We start from the raw sequence: 27525 nt of genomic DNA, 5'->3' as shown, positions 1-27525 counted from the left end.
TGGATGACCCTTGGGGTTCCTTCCAACTCTACACTTCTATGATTCTGTGCAATTCTTCGGATGTTCACGCACAGCCTTGAGGTGATGCTCAGCATCCTCATCCCTTCTCCGTTCGAAACACCGCTCGCCTCCGCTCAGGCCAATAGGAGGCGGCCGCTGGAGATGCAGGCGGCCGCGATTGGCTGCCGCTGTTGCCCGGGCGACGAAGGAGGAGGAGGAGGAGGAGGCGGGTCCCCTCGGCGTTGCTTTCGGTCCTCCTCCTGCTTCTCGTCCGCTGGCAGCAAGGAGGGCGCCCTGGGAGGCGGCATCCTTTCCGGAGGCGGAGCGGCGAGACGGAGGGAGGCAGGGGCTTGCCTCTCGGCTGCGCGACCCCCGCTCACTCCAGAGAGCCCCCAGCGCTGCAGGGAGATGGGCTGCGGCAACTCCACCGCCACCAGCGCCGGCAGCAGAGGTGAGGGGCAAAGCGAGAGGCTGGTGGGGCTGGAGGTGGGGGGCTTGGCAGCAGCGCCAGGGAGGATGCCCCGAAGGGTCTTGCGGGGAAGGAGCCCGGAGGCAGGTAATGGGAGGGCTGGAGGGCAGCAAGGGAAAGAGGGTTGAGTTGTTGCAAGAGGAAGGTGTCTGGGAAAGGACAGAGCAGCGAGGAGGCAGAGGAGAAGGCACGGTCTGTTCTAGAAGAAAAAGAAGATTCCCTTTGTGTGACTGTGTCTGTCCGGCAGGCGTCGAGGAGAGGCAGCCGCACACTTCTAGAAGTGGCTAGAAACTTCATGCCACGCTCAAGCAACGCTGCTCTCAGGCAAGGGATGCAATGCTTGATAGGGGCGTGCAGGCACAATTCACTCCTGCCTGCCTCTACCCCCTACTACTACTACTACTACTACTTATTATTAGTAGTAATTGACGGAAATGAACAAAAAATGTGTGAGGTTCCCCCCACCCACTCCCTCACTGGAAACAGCTGAAGCTGGGAAGGAAAAGGGGGACACACACACCAAGTCCGCTGCTGGAATGCCATTCCTGAAGCTGCTTTGCAAAAGCAGGCGAAGAAAAGGTGTCCTGCAAAGCGATGCAGCCTGATTTTTTGGCGTGTGGGATCATACATCTCTTGGCTGACAAGTGCAGGGCTGGACTGCTGCGTGTCTATTTACTAGGCGTGTGAATAATGTTAGGAGTGCAAAGAAGCTGGCTGGAAAGAGTTATGGTCGCTCTCTGCAGCTGACCTTTCAGCATGACTTATCCTTTATTTCAAGCTCTTTTTTGTACTTGGCGGCTGATATTCCCTTCCTGAAAGGATTTGTCCTCTCCCCCCCCCCCCAGTAATACAAAAGGCCTTTTCTTTTCATCCACTTAAAATGCACATAACTCAGGGCGGGAACAATTGACTTTGCATTCATGCATTTGTTTTGGCACCACATCCTTGCCTCTCTGATGATGATGCTTCGGATTTTCTGTCTGTGAATGGTTCTGCTTTAAATCCGTAGATGTTAAATCATGGGAAAGTTTTTTTCTGTGTCAACATTTGACAAAAATGTGACCAGCATTCCCCCCTTAGACGTTTTTGCAGCCCAGTGTCACTTGGAGTGGTTTCCAAGAGTTGTCATCCCGTTGCAGCTTGCTGGATTACCAGTGACAAACTTCTTTTATGTTTCATGGCTGTAGAGCATTTTGCATCTATGCAGCCCTATAATCAGTCCAGGAAGCACAACATGAATGCAGAAAGTTATGCTGCTCTATGGACCCTAAGATTAGGGTACTGTTTCTTAGCCACTGGAGACAGATGCTCATACCGCTTCTTCTCTGCATATAATTTTCATTAAGTTTTCTGTTTTACAATTTAAGATACTCATTTTACATCCCTAATATATCAATGACTTCCCTTCTTATCTTTCTGTGGTTCATTTTACATATCATAAATCCCTGCATATTTTACAAAAACAATACCATTCAGTATTCCATTATTGCATCCATCAAAACTTGTTTACACTGTTGAATTTATCTCAACCCTGCCAGCATTTTCAGCTGTATACAATTATTTCCCATATATTCAACGTTTTCCAATCATCTTTAAACGTATGTTCTTCTTGTTCTCTTAGCTCATACAACTTCTTAGTGGTCCCGAAAAACAATGCATTCAGATGCAATTACATCATTACTACTTTTATTACATTATTATGTTTATTTCCATTGCTTTGCAAATGCTTGCAGCTGTCCAATGTTATGGATGTTTGCTAGTATCTAAGTTCCACTGAGGTCAGTGGAACTAGCTCCTAAATGCACTTCCAGTGTTGTAACACTAAGGCTGCAACCCTGCACATGTTTCCTAGGTGTCTGCCACATTGAACTCAATGACGATTAACTTTTGTGTAGACACATTTAGGACTGTGCTCCTGGGGAAGTTGGGATGTGCCTTTGATAGTCTCTAGCCCTTAGCTTCTTGGATATACGATGTTTTCCAGTGGATAGCAATGCACATCCTAAGCATGAGTTCCCAGTGACTTCTGCCACTGTAAGATGGCCCTGGACCATAAGCATTAATAGCAAGCTGTTCTTATAAGAAGGGTTTTGCTTTGCATTCCTCAACAGTTTGAGGTGCATCCAAGAAATGTAGTGTTGCAGGGTTATGAGTGAACTTATTTAAAGTTACTGCTCCCAGCACACAGACTGGTAGAGGGCCATTGGTCCAGGTCAGCTTTTCCCAACCTGATGTCCTCCAGATGTTTTGGGCTCCAACTTCCATTGCCACAGCCAGTATTGACCATGGAGCTGACAAGTGTATACACTCAGACGTAGGCCCCAGTGGTGCTGACTCCCATGCATAGAATTGTAGCCTTGGAAACAGGAAATCTCTAGTCCTATTCATACAGTAGGGTTTACTTTCAAGTCATTATGCTGAATGACTATATTCTCATGAGCAAAGGTGAAGATTCTTGGGTACTCCTGTAGGAAAACATATTTAGAATTATGCTTCATGCCTGCCATATATACTCAACTTCCTTTATCCAAAAGAAAATGATTTTGTCTATTGAAAATATGTGAGAAGAAATTCTGAGAGTTCTCTCTTGCTTAGACTGCATATAGCTTGTTGCTGTCAAAGCAAATATTTTTCCATATCCTCAGTGGAAAAAGTATTAAAAATTGGTTTGTTTTTCAAAAGGTATTTGCACCAGATGCCTAAGATTCACGCTACAGTTAGCTACTTGCACCTGAACACTGAACTATTCTGGGCTCATTTTGTGATATCAGGTAGCATGGGATTTGTGGTAAATAAAAACTAAAACTGAAATTCAAACTAACTGGTGCTGGGGGTGGGCGCATTGTAATTCCATATTTCTCTCCTTGTCATCCCATTCAAGATTGCTTGTTCAGAGTAAATCCACAACAATTCCATGGCAGCGCTTTTCATTTCAAATCCTTTCTTGAGAAGAGGCATGGAGTTGTGCCTCTTGAAGGATCAAATGGTGCAAGTCTTATCTCCAGCAAAGAGTCTTGTGGCATCTTTATGACTTAACAAATTTGCTAGGGCTGTATGATTCAGGGCCTGGTCTGATACTTTGTAGCAGCCCCAATCTGACCCCAGGTAATCCAGAGCTGATCCAAACTGGATCCAGGTAGACCCAGAGAAATCCAGGGCAGCTTCAACCTGCTGTGGCCGCATGCACACTGGGCTGACCTGAATCATCCCGAGTTGGTTTGGGATTTGGCCAAAGCTAGTGCACAGCCCTAGGACTTGCTATGGCATAGTGACTCAAAGTCTACATCCTGAGATGCATAAAGTGCAATGGGCATGGTGGGACTGGGGGGTGTCGAGGAAGTGTGCCATTTGAGAGGCATTTTTCCAAAAGTCATATGACCTTCCCCTTCCAACAGGACAACTATGGGAAGGAGTAAAGTGGTGGTAAGCTCCATTGGCATGATCTTTTGCATATTTTCATCTTGAAGTGATATACTTCAGCTTTGTAAAGAGGGTTGCCAAGAGCTGGAGGGCAGTAAAGGGGGAGGGAAATAAGGAAGCCCAATTTCACTTTCAGACAAAATCCTGTCCTAATGCAAGCCCAAATACTTCCGAGGCTGACTGAGCCAAACACCTCCATATCCCAATCCAGATCTTAGATGACTCAAACTCTGGTTCTGGGTCAATTGATCCTATGAAGGACAGGCTGGAGTGTAAGCACCTGAGTTTTGATAAGTGTCTCCCCTACAATGACCTGGATGGTACATTGTTGATGGAACAATGTGACTCAGATCATCATCTACTTGGCTGAGTTTGAATTATGATCCTCATTTGGAGAGAAGAATTATGATCCTCATCTGGAGAGAAGGCAAGGAGGACCATTATAACATGGACTCTGACCCCATTAGAAGAGTGACTGAAGCAGACGGAAGTACTTTTTGCAAATATAAACTTGCAGTTCATTGATGTTAAAGAGAGATTTAAAAAAAAAAAATAAATACTTAGGTAAATTAAACACTGGCTGTTAAATGAGCCGCAGTTCCAGGGAACATAAAGCATTATTAACCTTAGGAAAATGCTCATGAAGCTTGCAGGTTTGCATTTGCAAACATGTTATACAATTTGCACTAATTAGCTAACAGTTAGCAGCAAGATTGAAAATTCTCATCTGGCCCAAACACAAGAGGGTGGTGATTTTTGCTACTGTGATTTGTTTATTAAATCTCAGCTGGTTTATGTATATATCAGACAAAGTAAATCACTGTTAAATTAGTGGTGCAATGGAGAACATACTGAAATTCTCATGTAATTTGCTAGGTCCCCCCCCCCCCGCCTTTCTCTCCCACAATCATATTTAGCTAGCTAGTAGCCTGAAGAACAGGGATGCGGGTGGCACTGTGGTCTAAACCCCAGAGCCTAGGGCTTGCTGATCAGAAGGTTGGTGGTTCAAATCCCCGCAACAGGGTGAGCTCCCGTTGCTCGGTCCCTGCTCCTGCCAACCTAACAGTTCGAAAGCACGTCAAAGTGCAAGTAGATAAATATATACTGCTCTGGTAGGAAGGTAAACAGTGTTTCCGTGCGCTGCTCTGGTTCACCAGAAGCGGCTTAGTCATGCTGGCCACATGACCTGGAAGCTGTCTGTGGACAAACGCAGGCTCCCTCGGCCTATAGAGCGAGATGAGCGCGCAACCCCAGAGTCGTACACGACTGGACCTAACAGTCAGGGGTACCTTTACCTTTACTAGTGGCCTGAAGGCCAGATCTGACACCTGAAGCAAATTAGCCTTATCCCCTGGCAGACTTACAAAATTTTAATTAAGGTGTGTTAAAAGTTTGCCCAAGTTTCCTAAAGAAACATTTCTTTTCAAGCTGTAAAAAATTAGAGATTTACCACACTTTCCTATTACACTTCTGCTTAGATCCTTCATGTGTAATGTCCCACCTCTGCCTGAATGCTTGTGGTCCATATCACTGAAAGTTGTATTTCTAGAGATGGAGTCATTCTTTGATGAAAGCCCAACCATTTGTGAAGTAAGGGGCAAAGTCAGTTCATTTAACTCATAGGATAAGTTGACTCCCCGGGAAATAGAAGTTGGCTACCCCTGCTTAAAAATCAGCTTGTGCATTTTATTTTAAATGTGGTGAATGGTGCAAATTCTCCAGAAGGTAATCATTCTGATTGCTTAAACTGGAATATTATAGGAAGCTTATATGATAAGTTCAACCATACTCATCTGTGGCTGTCACTTGCAATTTTTCAGCTGCTTTAGATATGCTGCCCACATACAGAGAACCATGTGCCCATATACAAAGTGAATGGTTGAGATCATGCTGGAGAGTTTGGAATCCCTTGTCATTCCCCTCCTTTCTTTTTGATAGAAGGAGAAAGACAAAGAGGAGGGCTGAAATCCCCGTTCCTGGGGACCTGACAAGATGAAGCTGTTCCTCTTCCAGCTCCTGCTTTCTTCTGCAGGATTTGGTAGGAAAATGGAGATGTTTGCATCTGACTCTGCTTTGGAACTTTCTGCTTTTGGTACTGTAAACAAACAGTGGTGCAACTGAGTGCAATTCTCTGGTAATGGATGGAACATGTTGGAGCCTACATAGTGTGTGGTATTCAACTGAGTTTTACGCAGAGTGGACCTCTGGACAGTAATGGTTGTAACTGAATCATGCTCATTAATTTCAATGTCTCTACTCTGAGCAAAACTTAGTTAAACCCACCCACCGATTCCTTCTTCAGGGTGGCCATCTCTGCTTTGCCCACCCCACACGTGAAAAAAGAGGACAAAGGTTTGCATAAAATTGCATATGGTAATTTAAATGTATTGTTTGGGAATTGTTAGCAAGGTTGCAGGTTCAATCCTAGACAGATGCATATTTCTGCACTGTAGGGGGTTGGACTAGATGATCCTCAGGATCCCTTCCAATTCTATGATAAGATAAAGGGACCCCTGACCATTAGGTCCAGTCGTGGCCGCCTCAGGGGTTGCAGCGCTCATCTCGCTTTATTGGCCGAGGGAGCCGGTGTACAGCTTCTGGGTCATGTGGCCAGCATGACTAAGCCACTTCTAGTGAACCAGAGCAGCGCACGGAAACACTGTTTACCTTCCCGCTGGAGTGGTACCTATTTATCTACTTGCACTTTGATGTGCTTTCGAACTGCTAGGTTGGCAGGAGCAGGGACTGAGCAACAGGAGCTCACCCCTTTGCGGGGATTCGAACTGCCAACCTTCTGATCGGCAAGTCCTAGGCTCTGTCATTTAACCCACAGCACCACCTGCCTCCTAACAACTCTCAGCATCCTTAACAAAAAACAGCTTCCAGAATTATTTGGGGAAAGCTTTGGCTGCTTAAAGTGGCATCATAGTGCTTTAAATGTATGGTGTGAATGTGACCTTAGAAGAGGGATTAAAATAAAGGGCTTTCCTACTCATGACCACATCAATCCTTTTTAAAACAAGCTTCTTAAGGATTGCCACTTTTTTCCCCCTTTTTCTTTGCTGGCTCATGTATCTTCCTAGAATGCATCTTGAGCTCTAAACATTAGCAAGTGATAATGGTTATCTCCATAGAGGTATAAAGCTTCACCTGCTGATTTTTGCAGATAAAGTGCTGTTAAAGGCAGATGATTAGCTCTTTCTGTGAGTGCTTGCCTGCCTGATGTCATCATGAATTTTGCTTAGGAAAGAACTATCTGCAATTTAAAGCATCTGCTTAGTAAGTGTAATAATAGCTCCTGCAGGTACTCTAGGTAAAATTGTGCTGCAAAGTGTTATCGATCTTCATGGATCAAGGGATAAACTATTACGCTTCCATCCCCACTAAAGCTTTGAGCAATATCCCAACTTTCAGCCTTGGTCTTCTGCTAGAAAAAGCAAACTGAACCTTGAAGATTAGGAGGACACACAGACAGGGGAGGGAATTGGGTGTTTACACTCTGAGCTGAAGGTTACATGCTGGCACTATAAGAAACCCTTTTAGTTCCAAGAAAAATTGCATTATGTATTTCCTTATTCCTGAAAACCTAAGCAGAGGAAGTTATCTATCGAATAAAGTATGCCAATACAGTTGCATTACCCTGTTATGCTTACCTCGCCTTGTAAATAAACAAGAACCACTATAACGAATAAACTAATTGAAACAAAACTAAATTCCACCAACAGGCCCTTTGGTTTCAAATGTCATAAGCAGTGCTTTTTTCCACAAAAAATGTTTGGGGTGCTCTCATTTTGATTCAAGAAAATCACCATTTTATAGTTCAAATCGGGGAAAATAAATACAGAAAATGGACAAAAGTACAAAGATTCACAAAATGTTTAGGGGTATGCGTACCCCTGAGTTCCCCCAGAAGAAAAGCACAGGTCATAAGAATGTCCCGTTATTTATTTATTTATTTTATTTATATTTATTACATTGATTACATTTGTATATCACATTTACCTTCCAAGGATCTCAAGGGGGGTGTACATGGTTCTCCACCTCCCCATTTCATCATCACAACAACCTTGTGGGTTAGGCTAAGACAGGGGTCTGCAACCTTTAAGACAAAAAGAGCCACTTGGACCCGTTTCCGAAAGAAAAAAAACTGGGAGCCGCAAAACTCGTCATTATAAAAATAACTTTTTTGTCACTTTTTTATTATTTCTTTGTTTGACCCCTCAGAATTACTCCTCCTCATAGAAATAAATGTTAAATTAACAAGTTACCTTTTTTGTGTGTGTGTGTTCTTCACTCCCCTTCAAAACAGTGACCAGCGTACATGCCCCCTTTCAATGCAGTGACCAGCGTACATGCCCCTTACAATGTAGCGGACGGGAAGGTGACGTTGGGACGGTGCGTGACTAACGCATGCACCGCCCCCATGCGACGTCACAGCCAGTACAGCGCCCGCCACAGTGGGGACTGTCGGGGCGCACAATGCGCCTCCTCCCCTCGCTAGTATCTGCCCCGGAGCCGCGGCAAAGGTGTAAAAGAGCCACATGCGGCTCCGGAGCCGCGGGTTGCAGACCCCTGGGCTAAGAGATGGTCTGCAGGTATGTAGAGCAAAGAAATAGCAATTCACATGGAAAATCATAACCCCCCCCCAAAAAAAACACCACATATTAAATAGAAATTTAAAATTCTAAATTATGCAAGTTGACTACATCTGCATATATTTACTGGAGATGTCATTCGGTTTGCAGCATTTATGGAGAAGGGATTGAAGGCAAGAAATGAGAAGAGTGAAACTCAAGGGTGGTGCAAGGACCAAGAGGAAGTTGGCAGTAGTTGTCATTACAAAATATGAGGCACATAGGGCTTATTTTGAGCTGAGTTGTGCTTCAGAAACCTGTTTTTAATGACAGGCTTTAGTTCTGGAACATAGGGGCATATGCAGAGCTCATCCCTACTGAATAACTCTTCCCAGATCCCACATACAGTAGTGTAGTGGCAAATTCGGAAGTGCAGGGTCACAATGAGGGGCAAACTGCTGGCTGCGGAGCCTTGGGTGTAGATAGCTTGTGAGAAAGTCTCCAGCTTGACGCTTCAAGCAGAGCATATAAGAGCAAGAATTGCAACCTTTCCCCAGAACAGCCTGTCTCCGCCTTTCTGCATGAGTCACTGAGAGACGCCTCCTAAGAAGGCAGGTAATTCTGCTGTACCAGGAGCAATGGGATGGAGTGGACTACAGGAGGCAGAGTAGAAGAAGACAGGGGCAGAATGGTGAATCATGATGCAGAGAAGCAGCTAGCGGGTACTCCAGTTGGTACAAACTTCCCCAGCCTGGTCCCCTCCAGATGTTCTGGACTACAACTCCTATCAGCCTTAGCCAGCATGGCACGGGTAACAGTGAAGCAGCTATTTAGGTTGCAGTCAAGCAAGGCAGTGGAAGCTGCTGAGCTCACATTTTTCATGGGAACCATTTTTGAGGAGGCTTGGGCGGGGTAGGCAATGCTATGTATTTTAGATGTTTCTGGACTTCAGCTCCCATCAGCTTCAGGGAGCATGGGCAATGATCAGGGATGATGGGAACTGCACTCCAGTAATAACTGGAGGGCGCCTTGTTGTCTACCCTGGTCTTGGAGGACTCCCTATCCCAGCTGATCAGCAGGTCTTATACTCTCATTCCTCTTTCATCTCTGAGTGTTTTTTCACCTGGCTAGAATATCTTTTCTTGGCTGGAAGATAGAGAGGGCTTTGTGTGCAGTAAGTTGCCTACTGCAGTATGGTAGAATTCACATTTGTTGCTCTGTCCACTTTGGCCTCTGTTTTGACCCATTACTGACATGTGGCCCCTAGAAAGTTGCCCAAAGGGGGATGTGGCCCTGAGGCTGAAAAATGTACTAGAATGTTGGTGTCAGTACACAAGGTCCCATAGCTCAGCAAACAAAGTTCAATTTCAATTGCAGATACCGTTTGCTTTCTCCTGGCTGGAGGTGGGGCAGTTATTTGTTGAAAAACCTGGCCTATCTCCTGGCATACCACCGGACACAGAAATCTCTTCTGATAAGGATTCATTAGGAGTGAGGCGGGGAGATGCTTCTCAACTTTTGAACTCAGTTTTAATTTGGAAGTTATTTGGACAACATGGGATGTGCCTGTTTCTTGCTCAGGAGTGTGCCAATCAATCAAGAGATTTTGCTAGAAATTGTTCTTAGAGCTGATACGGTAGTTTCCTGCGAGCTGATGAAACCTACAGCTGACTCATATACTCCAAACTAAGATATAATCTGGTGTCGGAATCATGGAAAATCATTCACTATTTTCCTGTGCAATTAGTCACTTCGATTTAAGCTGACCAAGCTTTATCTGAACCATCCAGAGTCTCTGTCTGCATGTTAGAATGGCTGTGTGTGTCCTATTTCTCCATAGGACAGGCCTCTCTTTAAAGGGCTGTCTGGTTCAGAACTGGTTCAGAGATAAACGGCTATATTGAGGGAGTGCAGAGACCTTGGGGTTGCCCATCAATGCAGTTAGCACCTGGAGAGTAGACTGAACAGGCAGGGACACAGGTCACTTGGTTTTCCTTGCTGTTTTGACATGTATTGCGTTTCTCTGTAAGTTACAGTAATTATTTCTAATTCTGCACCAATACATATAAATTACTGTGTGGAAATCTTAGGCAAATCTGTGAACTTTTTGTCCTGTTTTGGTAATGTGTTTCCTGTGTGATGTGTGCCTTTCGTGGAGGGGGTGGTGATGGTGATGTAAGATGGGCAATCCAAAGACCCTAGACTACAAGAAAATGGTGACAGACCCCTTATATTGCCTCCCCCTCTTCTTATTTCCCCTCTGTCCGCTTCTTCTGTACAATGAAGTGGTTGTTTCTAGCATCTGATGCCAGTCAGGATGAGGAAACTGACCGAGAGCCCATCAAGGGGGGGCAGATTTGTCTTCCTTTGCTTTTCAGAACCAGCCCTATCATTTGGAAGGGTGATAGAGCTGCTTCAGGTGCGGGGTTCAGTGTGGGTGGAAAGTGGCAGCTAGGTGTTGGCACACAAAGCTGTGCGTGCCATGCAGCACGCCCCCCTGCCCCTCAGCTAACCTATTGCCCTCTGGTGTAGCAGGAAATGCTGCCCCATTGACAATGCTGGAGTAAATTTGACCTGCTAGTCAGCTTCTGTGCATGGAATGCAAGGAGGTCCCATTGTATCTTTTTGTCATCTAAGTAACCGAAGCCCAGGTCACAAATTCAAACCTAACTTCTTAAAGATGAACTCAGTGCTGGTTATCTGGGGTTTTCCACTGTTTGGATTTGACCTGCTCTTGCTATCTTCTCCTTATTTATTTAATATATTTTCCTGTTTCCCTCTGATATATTTTAAATCTGATGCCGCTTAGCTGCTGAATTCATTTCAGCTCAAAGTGGGAACACTTTAATGAGCAGTGCAGGACAAATCTCTGGTTAAGTCCACTTTAGAGTGGAATGCTTTTTTGTCTCTGTAGAATAGCTACCAACAATCCACAGGCAGCTTACCCTGCACAAAGCTGATTCATTTCAATGGAGCTAATGCAGGACTTGTCATAGTCCAGGTCAGACTCTTTGTCTATCTAATCTGTTTTTTAAAAAACAACAAAACACAACTCAAACAATTTAGTATCATCAGCAAACTTGCCTGTTCACTCCTAGCTCTACATTGTTTACAAACAAGTTAAAAAGCACAGGTCCTGATACAGATCCCCAAATGACCCTGTACTCTACTTTCTACATCTCCCCATTTGGAGAAGTGTCCATTTGTCCTTACTGCCTGCTTCCTGCTACTTAACCAAGTCCTAATCCGTCAGAGGACCTCTCCTCTTATTCCATGACTGCTAAGCTTACTCAGGAGTCTTTGCCGAGGTGCCTTGTCAATAGTTTTTTGAAACTCCCAAGTATACTATGTCAATCGGATCACTTCTCTCTATTGTTGTTTATACTCTCAAAGAACTCAGACATGCTGTCTCTGCTTCAGCAAGGCTTGCATTTCTTAGGATGCTTCATATTTAAGAATATTTTCCACCAGTTTTCCCAGGAGAGATGTGAAGCTAGCTGGCTTGTAATTTCCATTATCCACCCTAGATTCCTTTTTATAAATTGGTGACTACTTTCCAGTCTTCAGGGAATCCCCAGGCATAAAATATGCCCACTTCCCTCAACTTTGTGCGCTCCAGATAATTTTGAACTACAACTCCCATCATCCCTCAGCACTGGCCATTTTGACTGGGGCTGATGGGAGTTGTGGTCTAAAATATCTGGAGGGCACCAGGCTGGGAACACATTATACGTAGGGCTGCCTCTGAAGAAAGTTCAGAAACTTCAGCTGGTGCAAAATTCGGTGACTGGGTTACTCACTGGGGAAGAAGGTTTGAGCATATTACATCAATCTGGATCCGATTCCACTGGCTGCCAATTAGTTTCTGTGCCCAGTTCGAAGTGCTGGTTTTGACCTATAAAGCCTTAAATGGATCAGGACCACAATACCTCAAGGACTGCCTTTTCCCATATAAACTGACCCAGACTTCATTCATCATCTGAGGCCCTTCTTCGTGCGCCTCCCCCGTGAGAGGTCTGGACGGTGGGAACACGAGAACGGGCCTTCTCTGCAGTGGCTCCCCATTTGTGTGGAATGCTCTCCACAGGGAGGCTTGCCTGGCACCTTCATTATACACCTTTAGGTGCCAGACGAAGACATTTCTCTTCAAACAGGCCTTTGGCTGATTGGCATCCGATGCCCTTTTAAATGTGATGTGGGAGGGGGAAAGATTATTGGTTTGTTTTTTTCTTATTTTTCTTATGTATTTTGCATTTTTTATTCTGTAATTTTATGTTGTGAACCACCTACAGATGAAGGGTGATATGCAACTTAAATGATAGATAGATGATAGATTAGATAGATTAGATAGATTAGATAGATTAGATAGATAGATAGATGATAGATAGATAGATAGATAGATAGATAGATAGATGATAGATAGATAGCTACCAAAACATTCAAGTTCACATTAAGCCTTAAATTTAAGGTTTAACTTTTTTTTTTAAAAAAAGTGTCCAATGTCTAGCAGCACCATTCTACCCACGTCTACTCAGAAGTAAGCCCTACTGAAGTCAGTGGAGCTTACTGTCAAGTGAACAGGGTTAGGACTGCAGCAGAAGCTGTCTGTGGGCTGCTTCCCTGCAGGCTTCATTGAATGACATTTCAGCAGCAATAAAACAGCCTTTCATAACAGGGGAGGAAGAAGGAGGTCATCCTTAATTGATTCCTGCCTTCTGTGCATTTAGTGGCTGAGTGAGTCATGAACAGGGAGCTGCTGATATGATGGGGAATAAAGTGTGGTGTTTGTTGTTGCCTTCCATTCTGCTTTTTTTGGATTCTTCGTATATTTTTTATATGCCTGCCATTCGAAGGGTGTATTAATAACAGATGTTTTCTAACTAATTGGCAATAAAAAATGTTACAATATTTAAAATGGTTCCAAGTTCAATCCTGGGAGGGGATTGATGTCACTATGATAATCAACCTGATCTTTAAATTCAGTGGCTAAGAAAGATACGTCTTAGTGGAATAAGCTTGGAGATCCACGTTTGGGTTAGGGCCTGCTATTGCTGGCACCAGTTTAACAGCCCTGCTGTCACCCAGCTCTTTAGCACGCCTGACACCAATATCTTAGAAACGATGGAAGTGGAAATATAAGGGGTGCATTTCTGCACATTAGTGGTCTCTTCGTGATTTATGTGGATTTCCCTCCCATTTGGTTGTGTACTTTTTGATGATTTGTTTATGATTTATGACTAGTCTTGTTACATTTGTAGTTATGTAATTTTTTATGTGTTGTAAGCCACTTTGCACGTGGTTTGACCTTTGGAAAAGTGGCATACAAATAAATGACGGATTGAACAAGTGGTACCAAATTTCTACACCCAACCTTCATTTTGCTCTTTCCATTCTAGATACTGCAGGAACAGCAATAGATGTGTAAGTATATATCTTTTGCATTGTCTATAAAATAGTTTGAATTATTATCAAATGATTACCAGAGCCAGTAACCATCTCATGATAGCTTCTAACCAGGGTTAGCAGGTTTTAAGTAAAGCTTCCGTTGTAACCTTCTTACTTGGGAGCAGGCTCCATTGAATTCAAGAAATCTTGAGGTCTCTGGGCAGATGGGGATATGATAGGGCACAGCATTTGAACCAGGCTCTCATCAACTGTGGATTGTTGTGCAGCTGGTGAAAAAATTGTCCATGCTTGAAGGTCCACAGGGCCCCTCCCCACACAGGCTCACCACGATGCACTCCGTAAGGCAGACATGACTGGCCCCCTTCCTGCACTGACCAAACAAGGATGCAACTATGGCATGCATCAGTTGTGGGGGTGGGGCTAGCCTCGGTGTGTGCCCCCCACCACAATTATTTCAGCATGTGGAAGGTGTGCGTTGAATGAACCTGCCTTCCGTTTTTTCTGCACCTGAAGAAAAACCCAGCTTGCGCTATTTTATTAATGCAAGAATTAAATCATCGAAGCAAATTCGTTAGTATGTGTTTGAAAGGTTTTTCTGTCTTGCTGGGCATGAGTAGAGTGCTTGCAAAAGAAATCACATTGCATTGGGCTGTGTTTCTGCTTTCACCTGCCTGCTGCCTGGACCTCAGTATTCCTAGCTGGTGATTCAGGATTATTTGTTTGTTTGCTGCATTTATGTCCCTTTTTTTCTGCAAAGAGCTTAAGGCGGCATGTATTTTTCGCGCCTCTCTTGTTTCATCCGCACAACGACCCTGCGAGGTAGGTTAGGCTGAGAGTGAGTGGCAGGCCCAAGGTCACTCAGTGAGTTTCATAGCTGGGGGGGGGGGGAGGGAATCTGAACCCTCCCAGTTTGACACCCTACACCACACTGGCTGTATCATTTTCATCACCTCTATCACCACAGATGCAACCACTTCGGAAGCTGGAAATTATTCTCTGTGTGGGTGGCCAAGTGAGAAAGCAGAAGGGATCCTTGCGCCTTTCACAGTTGTCCACATAAGGGAATTTCAGTGGCTTGCATGTCCAGATACACCTGTTGAAATCTCATTTTCTACACAACCGTGAAATGTTCAGGTGCCAAGTGCATAAACAACTCCTGCTGAAATTCCCTCTCTGCCTGCTGTGCTTTCTCTTGGGGCTCCTTAATTAATAGAGCAGATGTTAAGTGGATGATGAAAGCAGTGGGGTGGTTAAGGAGGAGCAGCTGGACTGCAATAAAACCACAAGTCCCGGGTAGCTAATTATAGCAGTAATGAACGTCCTAGATCCATCATTCTAGGAGCTTTTTCTAAGAGTCAGTCACCAGGCAGGAAGGAACGATGAAATATGTAGATGTATAAAATACTAGTTTGCCACCTTTTTGTAGACGGGAGCTTTCCATAGCTGCACAACAATAGGTGAAGCCTTTGCTGATGTGGAAATGCAGTGAAGGGAAGATGGCCTGCACCTGTTGAATTCTACCTGTTGTGTTAAAGGTACAGAGCCTCTTTTCTTTTTTCTTTTGAAGAAACAAAGCATCAACACCATTTTTAAAAATGCATTACAGAAATTGTGTCAATAGTAGCTTTCCAGGCCCATCAACTTACTTACAAATACACTTACATTTAAGCATCATGGTAGCTGACAACCTTATAGATTTGGATGAGATCATTCAGATTTGCAACTTTGCGGGGGGGGGTTGAATGTATTGAGTTGTATCCTATGTTGGCCTTACTTAGAATAGACCTGTTGAAATCAATGGACATGATTAACTTTTGTCTTTTGCATATGTAAGTACTTTAATATAAGACTTAATTTTAAAGTGTTTTAATAGACGATTGATTGATTGATTGATTGATTGATTGAGTACCCCACTCATCTCATTCTGTTGCTTCAACTACTTGGGATGGCTTCCAGCATGAAAACACAATAAAACATTAAACATTATAAACCTCCCTACACAGGAGTGCATTTAGGTGTCTTCTGAAGGTTGCATAGTTACTTATCTCCTTGACATCTGATGGGAGGGCGTTCCACAGGGCAGGTGCCACTACTGAGAAGGCCCTTTGCCTGGTTCTCTCTAACCTCACCTCTTGCAGTGAGGGAACCACCAGGAGATCCTCGGAGTTGAACTCTCAGTGTCTGGGCTGAACCATGTGGGTAGAGATGCTCCTTCAGGTTTACAGGGCCGTGGCCGTTTAGGGTTTTAAAGGTCAGCAATAACACTTTGAACTGTGCTTGGAAACGTACTGGGAACCAATGTAGGTCTTTCAGCACTGGTGTTATATGGTCCCAACAGAAGCATAGCTCTCTTTCTGTGCTGTGCTGTGAATACTAGATTATTAATGCTTGATGTTTAGCTGTGTTTTTATATTATGTTGGAAGACACCCAGATTGGAGCAAACCTGTCAGATGGATGGGGTATAAATAAATTAGTATTATTAATATTATTATTATTCAACTTCCGAAAATGTTTGACAACCAAGGCGCGGCTTCCGATTGGCTGCAGAAGCTTCCTGTACTCAATCGGAATCCGCGTCGGACGTTCGGCTTCCAAAGAACATTTGCAAACTGGAACACTCATTTCTGGCTTTGCGGTGTTTGGAAGCCAAAACGTTCAAGTTGCAAGGCGTTCAGGATCCAAGGCACGACTGTATTTGAAACTAAAAACAAGAAGCTTTAACACCACCATTGAATTGTTTCTATTTCTGAAGGGGTCTGGACTGAGAATTTTTGGACTGAATAAAAGAAAGGCACATTTGTGGAATGCACCAAGGGATATTTAATGACCTCATAAAGTGGATGGGACCTCAAAGCTTGCCAGAGACAATAGAGCTTGAAATATTAGAGGGAAAACAGAAAAGCCGAAAAGCCCTGAAACTTCTTCCTTCTCAGTGGAGACTGGCAGGGTGGAAGGCAGAGATGCCAACAGGTAGTGGAGCCAGAGCAGATGGCTGGTTGAACTAAAGCCAGCATGTCCAGTGGTTAGGGGTGATGGGTATTTTAGTCTAGCAACATTTTGAGAGCCAGAAGTCCCCTCCTCCTGCCCTAAAACTTTCAAATTCCAGAAATAGCCTATGGCCAGAAATGGCAGTTGTTAAGTTGTGGGTGAACATATCAGACAACACAGCGATTCTTCAAATAGCTCTTGTTTATTCAGAGGCCAGAACTGAACTGAACTGAAGGGTTCAGTCAGCCTGCTTATATAGAGTTCCAGCACAACGTTAATGTAACAATTTTCTAAAACTATCCAATCACTGAACGTCACTTTCGATCCCTTATTTGCATAACGATCTACAGTATCCCCCTGCTGGCCCAGGGTGAGAACTTCAGTACATAACACCAGTAATAATTTTTGAGGAGGGTTGTCATTCCCGAGATAGAGATAGCAATGTGGGTGGCAGTTCTGCTTCCAGAAATGTTGCACACGGATATTGCATGTAAGCTAATGGAACTTTGAAAGTTAATAGCAGCCAACTTGTTTTTTGTATTTTTCATTTGCTTTAAGGTAAAGGTAAAGGTACCCCTGCCCGTACGGGCCAGTCTTGCCAGACTCTAGGGTTGTGCGCCCATCTCACTCAAGAGGCCGGGGGCCAGCGCTGTCCGGAGACACTTCCGGGTCACGTGGCCAGCGTGACATCGCTGCTCTGGCGAGCCAGAGCCGCACACGGAAACACCGTTTACCTTCCCGCCAGTAAGCGGTCCCTATTTATCTACTTGCACTCGAAGGTGCTTTCGAACTGCTAGGTTGGCAGGCGCTGGGACCGAGCAACGGGAGCGCACCCCGCCGCGGGGATTCGAACCGCCGACCTTTCGATCGGCAAGCCCTAGGCGCTGAGGCTTTTACCCACAGCGCCACCCGCGTCCCTCATTTGCTTTAAGCTTCTTTAAATATTGTGTTTAATATTACTGTGTTTTAATTGCTGTAACACACCCTGGGACCTTAGGGTGAAAGGCAGGTAATAAATTGTAGTAGTAGCAATTATTAATGTGTGTGGTGATGACAATAACAATAACAATAACTTTATTATTTGTACCCCACCCATCTGACTGGGTTGCCCCTCCAGCCACTCCAGGCAGCTTCCAACAAATATAACAGCATAACAAAACGTCAAACATTAAAAACTTCCCCATACATTGCTGCCTTCAGATGTCTTCTAAAAGTTGTATAGTTATTTATCTCTTTTACATCTGATGTGAGGGTGCTCCAATAGCCGCACATCATAGCAACCAGAGTTGTGATTTTGTTAAAGTAGTCTTTACAGTCGAGAGCTTTCAACTTTGCATTTAGGAATTCATGAGAATGCTTTGCCTCCTGCTGGGAACAAATAGATCAGCCCTGCCAGATGTTTTGGAGGGCAACTCCCATTACCCCCAGCCCACACAAGCTATCAGTATTCGCTAAGGTATTTCTTGAGTGTTTAGACATTCACAAAATCTGACTGGAATTGTTGACGGACGCATGTGAATACTGACCTTCCCCAAAGTTTGGAGATTGGCTGTAATATATAAACTGCCACAGTAATAATTCCTACATTAGTTATCTCTGGAGAGGAGAACGCTATGCAGAAATGTTCCCCAAGGACTCATGTTCACAAACCTCCCCTTTTTGTCCTTCATTCAGTGCTTCTCTGCAGGCCTTGAGGCCCCTGGCAAAGTTATGGTGGTGTTCATGTGTCCTGTTTCATCATGGACAGTCCTCTATTTCAGTGTTTCCCAACCTTTTTTGGGCAAAGGCACACTTGTTTCATGAAAAAAATCTCGAGGCACACCACCATTACAGCCCCGTGACGTCAGCGCGCAGCGTCACGCCGGGAGGGATGCACGAAAGTGTAAGTTTCAATTTTTTCCCCTCCCCCTTGCCTTCCTTCTGTGCCAACCGCCAAAAAGCCAAGAAAAAAGCCAAGACTTTAGGGCAGCAGGTCGACACGGAAGAAGCTCCTACCTAAGGACAGGTGCGACGGCCGTGTCCTCTTCTGCCACACTTGGCAGCCCTGCCTCACGGTCGTGACTCCCACCCTGATTTCTCCCCGCAGGTCGAGCGGCACAGGCAGCCCAATGTGTCCAGCCCAGACACAAGCCCCGCTTCCCCACTCTAGATCCTGAATGCGACCAAGTGCTCTGGACTCCCAAGCAGGGTGGGAAAGAGGACTCGCATCTGGTAGCCTCCGGGCTCCTCGCCTGCTCGAGGGATGGCATTGCAGGCAAGCTGCCGGCCGTCGCCATCGCCGCCCCCTCATGCGAGTGGACCTGCCCGGAGTGGTGGGCCGGGGGAGGCTCGCTCTCTGTGGGGATGTGGCCTGCACGCGCGGCCCCGCTTCCTCCTGCCCAGGGCTGAGCTCCTTACCCGCGATCTCGGTCTCGCGCACGCGGATCCCACTTATTCCGAAGCTCGCGCCACTAGCCGGGGCTCTCACACCGTGCCAGGGCGAGGCGGCGCGGCCCACTGACGTCATCGCGGCTCGCCGCCGCCCTCGACTTCCCTGTTCCCTCCCCTCCCTCGGGTCGCCGTGGTTACCGAGGACTGCAAGCTGCTCGGGCGAGCGTGGGGCATTAAGTGGGAGAAGGAAAATTAAAATTCATCCTCGCCTGAAGGCCGCCTCTCCGGATATCTTTCAATTTTTTAAATTTTCCCCGCGGCACACCAGGCAACGTCTCACGGCACACTAGTGTGCCGCGGAACACCGGTTGGGAAACACTGCTCTATTTGAAGGGCTGCCTGAGAAAGGAAGGCAGGGGCACTGAAGTTACCCATCAAAAGTATGACCTCCACTGTAGTGAAAAGTACTACATTTCTGTTTAAATTACAGTGGTACCTCTAGTTACATACTTAATTTGTTCCAGAGGTCCGTTCTTAACCTGAAACTGTTCTTAACCTGAAGCACCACTTTAGCTAATGGAGCGTCCCACTGCTGCCGCACCGCCGGAGCACAATTTCTGTTCTCATCCTGAAGCAAAGTTCTTAACCTGAGGTACTATTTCTGGGTTAGCGGAGTCTGTAACCTGAACCGTATGTAACCTGAAGCGTATGTAACCTGAGGTACCATTGTATAGTCATCATTTCTGGGGTAAGAGCCTGGGCAGTGTGTGGAGGTTCTGGGCTGCCCAAACGACAAAACCCCCTTCTCGGTCTCACTGATGTGGTCCAAAGGAAAACAGAGCAGTACGTTTGATGTCCTCTTGGCTGCAGGAGTTGTTGGAAGGAGATTACAGTTCCTCTTTTTTGGTGATGCATATGCGACATCCCCCTCATAAGTGCCCTCTAGTGAGCTCCTTCCTCTGCTGGTAAGCCTACTTGGCTTGCTTTGTTGCAGCTGCACTCTGAGCAACACACTGAGCAACATGTTTGAGAGCCTCACTATGTTTCAATGTCCACAATAGTCCAGAGTCATACTGCATCAGGGGCCTTGTGGGAAATGCCTGGAGCTGTTTGGGGCAGCTATGACTTTCTCCTATTTCTGTCAGCAGAAGGCTCAATGAAGTAAGAGAATGAGTCATTGGCAAATACAGTCAAACTTTGGTTGTCGAACGTAATCCGTTCCGGAAGACCGTTCAACTTCCGAAACGTTTGACAACAGAGGCGTAGCTTCCGACTGGTTGGAAGAACTTGTTGCACACAAGCAAAAACACCTGCGTCAGACATTCAGGTTTCGAGAAATGTTCAAAAACCAGAGCATTTACTTCCGGGTTTTCAGCATTTGGGAGCTGAAACGTACAATAATGGAGGTGCTCAGGAACCGAGGTTTGACTGTAGAAGTTTAGCTATCAACAGAAAGGGTTGGGTGGGGAATCTAAAACCGAGTTTCGACAATCTATTTTGTCATTTATGTCATTGCAGAACAGAAGAGTCAGTGTCAGAAGATGACAAGAGGAGGTATGTTGCTGTGGATTGAGGTGAAGTTGTACAATCCAAAATGGATTTCCATTTCATGAGGAAAGAACACAGGGAAAGGGATGGTTTTTAGGTTATTATCCCAAACCAACAACTGTATTTTGGTTTAGTTGCATGAGCAGAGATTCCTAGGGAGTTTAGCTGCATGTGCCCCCCCCCCAATATATTGTTGTCATCTCAACCTCTACTTTACCCCCTGATGCTGGGAAACAGTCATAGCACAGAAGCAAATTAAGGACCTTTCTTAGAGTAAACAATGATGCATAGAAGGCCTGTGAGAGGCCACATTCTTTAAACAGAATGTTTGATGGAAAACTGCTGTAGGTTATTCAAAGAGGCTCTTAAGAGGGGAGGCTACAGGGTTAGAGCCCTTCCTCCAATTAGCTGAGCCTCCCTCCGCAGGTTTATCAGGCAAACAAGATGGCTGCGGTAGTGAACCGTCAATTGGTAATAGTCAATTGATTGGTTGGTGCAGTCCGTTTTTTATGACCAACTGCACAGTCTGGCTTGCTATGCCTTGAATGCTGAAGTCTGCTGTGGATGGAGTGATAAACAACTACCTGACATTCAGAAGACATCTTAAGGCAGCCCTGTTCAGGGAAGTTTTTAACGTGTGATATTTTAGTGTATTTTTGGTTTCTATGGAAGCCGCCCAGAGTGGCTGGGGAGGCCCAGCCAGATGGGCGGGGTATAAATAATAATTTATTATTATTATTATTATTATTATTATTATTATTATTATTAAGAAACTGAGCTACTTTGTTGAGAGAGGGAGAGTTGAGGCTGAGAAGAAAGAGGCTGAGCCTTAAATAGTGAGCTGCTTCTGCCATTCTGTATAACATTCAAGAACTGTGTCTTATCTGTATTGTTGGGATCCATTTTGAATTTATATAAAAATAATAATAATTTATTATTCCTACCCTGCCCATTTGGCTTGGTTTCCCCAGCCACTCTGGGCGGCTTCCAACCGAATAGTAAAAACAATACAGTGTCAGACATTAAAAACTTCCCTAAACAGGGCCACCTTCAGTTGTCTTTTAAAAGAAAAATAGTTGTTTATTTTTTAATTTAATTTAATTTTTAATGCAAGACTGGATCAGCTTGAGCAAGGGGTTGATCCCAAACAGGCAAAACGGAGACTGGAGCAAGCAGATTGCTTAGAATCATAGAATTGTGGAAACTGGAAGGGACCCCAGATATCAGCTAGTCCAACCCTCAGCTAAAGAATCCTTGACAGATGGCCACCCAACCTCTGCTTAAAAACCTCCAATGAAGGAGAGTCCACCACTTTCTGAGGGAGTCTCTTCCACTTTCAAACAGCTCTTACCACCAGAAAGTTCCTCCTAATGTTTAGTTGGAATCTTTTTCTTGTAATTTGAATCCATTGGTTTGGGTCCTACCCTCCAGAGCAGGAGAAAACAAGCTTGCTCTGTCTTCCATGTTGCAGCCCTTCAGATACTTGAAGACTGCTATCATATCTCTTCCAAAAAGCTGCATGATCTAGCATATTGAATTTTACCTCTGCAATGAACACGCAAGGTCACCTAAAGCAAGCTACTCCCTTCCACTCTCTGTCTCCCCCCTCTTACATGATGGATGGTAATAATGCTAACTTGGATTGGGTTGTTGTGCCGATTACAACCAGCTAACACGTGTGAAATGCTTTCAACACTTGAAAAGTCCTATACAAACGTTAAAGTAGTTAATTTTGCTGCTATTAGTATTAGGTATACTCTCAGTTTAAGTTATGGTTTTCATGTCGGTGTTTTTCCATTCCATTAAGGAACTATGGAGGTGTTTATGTTGGTCTCCCAGCTGATGCGGCTACCAAGATTTCCACGCAGTCAAAGACGGCGTCTCAAGGTACTTCTTAAAAAGGTGTGTGCTTTTAGTGTTTCCAGTGTGCTATCATCTCTAATTTATGATAGCGCTAAGATAGTTGTTTTGGTGTTTGAAACTGTTAACCAATTAGAAGCCATTTGGTATATAACCAACCAACCAACCAACCAACCAACAAACAAATAAGGCAGCTATGTTCACTGCTTAGATTGTATTAGATCAGTCTGGTGAAGGCTGTATTAGATGATCACTTCTGTTCAATGACTACCAAGCACTGTAGCATCTGCGAGGGTCCTTTCCAAAGCCTAGTTAGTGCTCTCCCAGCTTTCGGAAGGAGGGCTCTAGGACCGTGCCAGAGCCTCACACCTCCTTCCCAAAGCCCAGTGCCCACTTAGCCAGCTTTGAGAAAGCAGTGTGAGGGCTGGGGGAGGGCATCAAATTTTGGCCTCACTCCTCCCATCCCACATGACAAGGGTTCCACGTCAAAGTATTCTCTGAAAAGTTGGGCCACGCTAATATAGTTTTGACACCATTTGAGATGCTGGAGCGAGGGTGAGGAACCTCTTTCAGCCTGAGGGCTGCATTCCAACATGGACAACCTTTGGGGGGCCACAGTGGGCAGGGCCAGAGGCAAGAGTGAGCAGAGAACAGATGTGCCTTTTATCTTTGTGCAGTAGTCCACATTTGTTCTATGCAAAATTCAGAGATTTCTAAAAACACACACACACATTCATTCTCCATCAACGTCAGCAGGAGCCATTAATCACAGTTCAAGGACATATTCCAGCCAGGCAAAAACACTTGTGGACTAGCACAGAGTAGGGCTGGTGAGGTGTGTAGCCTGAGGAAAGTCCTGAGGGCTGGACAGAGATGCTTGAAGGGCCTGGGCCTGAGGTTTCCCATCTCTGCTCTTGAATGCCTATGACCTCATTGTAATTGCCCCATGTACAGTATATGCATGCTTCCTACATCACCACTGTGAGTCTTCAATCTGCTTCCTTTAATTTGTATCTGGTTTAAGTTTTACATATGGGTGACGGTGACAAATGAGGGTTGCCAAATTTCTCCCTAGCAGAGTTTGCCGGCTGGAAAAGCATGATGTAAATAAATAAAAAAAACTACTAAATAGATTAGGGCTGTACAGTGGTACCTCGGTTTTCGAATGTCCTGGAAGCCAAACGTTTTGGTTTTTGAATGCCGAACACCTGGAAGTAAATGCTTTCATTTTCGAATGTTCCTCAGAAGTCGAATGGCTTCCACTGCGTGGACATGTTATTTCCCCCGTTTTCTGTAGACCACCTTTTGCGCTTCAGTTTTCAAATGTTTCAGAAGTTGTGCGGTCTTCTGGAACGGATTACGTTCGAAAACCAAGGTACCATTGTAACTGTATCAAATGTGAATCTTCAGGGCATTGCTAGTTCAATCACTGGCCCGCTTGCAATAGAAAGTTTTTTCACCCCTTGGATTATGGTCCTTATTACTCATGCAACATTTCCCTCCCAATCAGTTATCTGCGTAGACCATTCTTCGCAATGGAATTCAGAGCTGCCTTTCGGCTGAAGATTTGCATAGCCAGAAGCATGAAGCCACCAAAAAGCTTCTTGGCAGTGAAAGTTACAACGGCAGATCAAGAAGCTGGATGCTCAAAATGGAACCGAAGCATAGGACTGTGATTTATGGATCTTTTTGATGTCCTCCGGTCAGCGTTAACAGATATATGATGGGTATTTCTGCACAAAAAGCTGACGCTGTTGATCGCCAGCACTTTGGCCGTACTACAGAGTCTACTGATGACAATAGGTCTGTTTTTTCATTTGGCTACTTTTGATAGCTTTTATATAACAAGACCATTACTGCTGTTCACGCAAGTGTTCCTAGGCTAAGGTTAGTGCAAATGAACTATTGATTTACTCCAGAGTAATATATTTGAGTAATATATGCAGGCTACTGCTGTGGGAAATAGGAGTTAGGTACCAATAGGCATTGTCAGCTATTTCTAATTACAACCTACTTTTATACTGTTAACCTGCCACTGATGTTGACATGTCACTTTTTAGAAGTGTAGGAATTGTTCAGGAAAAATTATTTTGCCAGAAATCTATTCAATGAGTTTCCAGCCTACTTACTACCTACTAACGAACTGTCATTTATTTCAGTGAGATGCTAACTTGCCTGCCTCCCTTTCTTTATTTTGTTTTAGTGGCTGAAAATAACCTCTACTTTTACCAAACAATCATGTGTTGTGTCTTTCATTTTGCATACAGATAATAATGATATATGTAAATTAATTATTAAAAAAATGAACAGAAGACAATGGCAGGAAGGAGCTTGCAAGTGCTGCAGCCAGGCAAATGCTACTCATTTCTTGCAATGAATTTCCATGTAAGTCCCATTGAACTAAATGGCACCTGTTCAGCCACAGTCCTTGATGGGCCGTAATCAGCGCAAAGCTTTATAGAGATGATCAAACCTCGAGTTCTGCACACCTCTTAAATTTGGAGGTGTTCTGATCAGCATCAGAGTTGGTATCTTAATCTTGTTAATGGCAACATTTCATTATGTGAAACTTCATCCCAACATTTCATTCCAACCTCTACCTTTTATATACCATCCCATTAAATGTTTTCAAACGCAGTTAACTTCATACTGGTGATCTTTCAGTGTAGCACCACTCAGTGTTTCTGCATGGCTGAATATGATGTATTAAATTATTGAAGCATTTTTGCATAACTCTTGTGCTGTCCTTTCTGTTTTGAAGATGGCACCTGCCCCACCAGCTCACTCCCATCGTACTCATGATGATTCTGAAATGATCTGATGGACTGCAGTGCTGTGGACCACTTAGTGAATCATGAGCACATACACAGGGCAGGAGTCTAAAGAGATTTAGCTGTAGGGCCACTGTATGACTCTAATAGGTGTTGCACATTATAGGCAACTGCCTTAAACCAAGCCATCTATTCCAGTGTTGTCTATTCTGACTGGCAACAGCTTTCCAGGCTCTCAGGGAATTATGTCTTCCATGTGGCAGTTTATTGTGGACTCAGTTCTGCTCATGCATACAATTTTCCCCCATAGCATCCACATGACATCCTCATGAAAATGCCACCCCATATCCCTCTCCACTCAGGAGCGAGCGTGTCAACAGCCTGAGCCATCTGGATGTTCCAGAGGTCGACCAGGGCTTTGACAGGAGCGCCAGTCATATCAGCACCCTTAGCAAACCACAATTCCCAGGGTTATTTTGAGGAAGCCATGACTGTTTAAAGTGGCATGACAGTGTTTTAAATGTATTATACAGATGGGGCCTTATTAATTGTGAGTGCAGTCTGGTCATAAATTGCCAGGATGAAATAACTTTTGCTGTTTTGTGAAAAAGGCTGCTGTGGAATGTCAGGCGAAAGGAAGCCTTTAACCAGGGGCTTTTCTTTTAAAGGGAGATTCTCTCACACCAGGGAGCAGAACATGCCAGTCATAAATCCTGCATTTCCAGTGTTGTGGAGAATTTGTCTTCTGCACTTTCCCATACATTTTTACTATCTAGATAACACTTGCTTTTAGGGAGACACCAAAGAAGATCTCAGTGTACAAAGAATATATGATTTACAGAAATACAGAAGCAATGTCATATTTTAAGTAGTAAAGTGCTTTACAAGGGAGGCCAAACTCTCTAAGGCAGACAGTCCTTTGTCTCCCAGTCATACTTTCTGTGGTGCAAAGAGGAAGTTTAATCCTAGTTATAGGTTCTGGAACAAGGATTATGTTAGAAATGCCAGAATATGCAATGTTCTTTGAAGGCTTATGGTCTAAAATGCCACCCCTAATGCAACTCTCTGTCTCTTGTTAACTACTGTTCACTTTCAATGTTGTCTTTGAATTTCTGTCAAATAAGGAATCCATTTTTTCCTGCTCTTGAAGTCTCCATTACTGGTTTTCCTAATCTTGAAGATATGGATATTTTGAAGTTCAATTCTGGGGAAGAAGGGGGGCAGAGATGAGGGGAAATCATATTGCATGTAGAAATGGGTACTGTCTACATTCTCTGGATCAGTCTCAAACCCATCATGTCTCTAATTGCAGCCTCTTTCTGCTCCAGGCTCTGCTTCCTAGTCCTTGTGACAAACAGACCCTAGTAATGATAATGGTAAACATCAACAATTCTGGAAATGGAGGGTAGTGCCACATGTGCAGTCTCTTCCTGTCACGCCCACTTGCCCAGGAAGGATGCACACATCATGCACTCATGCACAAAACCAATGGACATTAGATTTTTTATTTTTGGAACCACGCTCAACAGGGCAGCTGGAGATTCACACACACAAAGCCAGTCATACCTGTTAAACACTATTAAATTAGCAAGCCTAAATATGAAGCTACTAAAGAAGAAACAATCATAAGAAGGGACCATTGGGTGACAGATTTTAGCAGCCTGAATATATTAATTCAAATTTGGTGTGAACAACCCACCTTGCTTTGGAGGAGGGGTCCACCAGCTATGGTCTGCACACCTGATTCAGGTGGTCCATAGCATTTCCGCATTGCATATTCCTATTGATTGTATTTTTATTGCTTCTTTTCTTTCTTATGCTGCATTTTATTGTATTGCAATTCGAATATGAAATGCAGTAGAATAAAATACAATTTAGGAAATAAAAGAAGCAGTAAAATTACAATTATAGATCATACAACGTCCAGCAACAGCGGATTATGATTGCTGCAGCAACAAACAGAAAAAAACAACCCATCACCAATTTTCAAGTGGTCCATGGGAGCGGGGGGTGTGGGTGTGAGTTTGGGAACCCCTGCTGTAGATAACTTGTTCACATCTGGCAGGATTTGTGAAAATCTAGTACTGTAACTTCTGAAATGCATTATTTGCACTTTCC

At 44.4% G+C, this 27525-nt stretch overlaps 1 protein-coding gene across 1 annotated transcript; it reads left to right on the top strand.

Annotated features, from left to right (window-relative positions):
• The first annotated feature begins 60 nt into the window (after window positions 1–60).
• On the top strand, window positions 61–26551 carry C10H12orf75 (chromosome 10 C12orf75 homolog). Its single transcript, XM_028746688.2, has 5 exons — window positions 61–451; window positions 13860–13884; window positions 20747–20782; window positions 22584–22663; window positions 24147–26551. The coding sequence occupies exons 1-5, from the start codon at window positions 61–63 to the stop codon at window positions 24197–24199; spliced, it is 585 nt and encodes a 194-aa protein (XP_028602521.2). The 3' UTR covers window positions 24200–26551.
• The last annotated feature ends 974 nt before the right edge of the window (window positions 26552–27525 follow it).

Source organism: Podarcis muralis, chromosome 10 (genome assembly GCF_964188315.1).
Source record: "Podarcis muralis chromosome 10, rPodMur119.hap1.1, whole genome shotgun sequence".
In the NCBI taxonomy this organism is placed as follows: Eukaryota; Metazoa; Chordata; class Lepidosauria; order Squamata; family Lacertidae; genus Podarcis; species Podarcis muralis.
The sequence above is the reverse complement of the archived record's forward strand: the minus strand, read 5'-3'. Positions and strand labels throughout refer to the sequence as shown.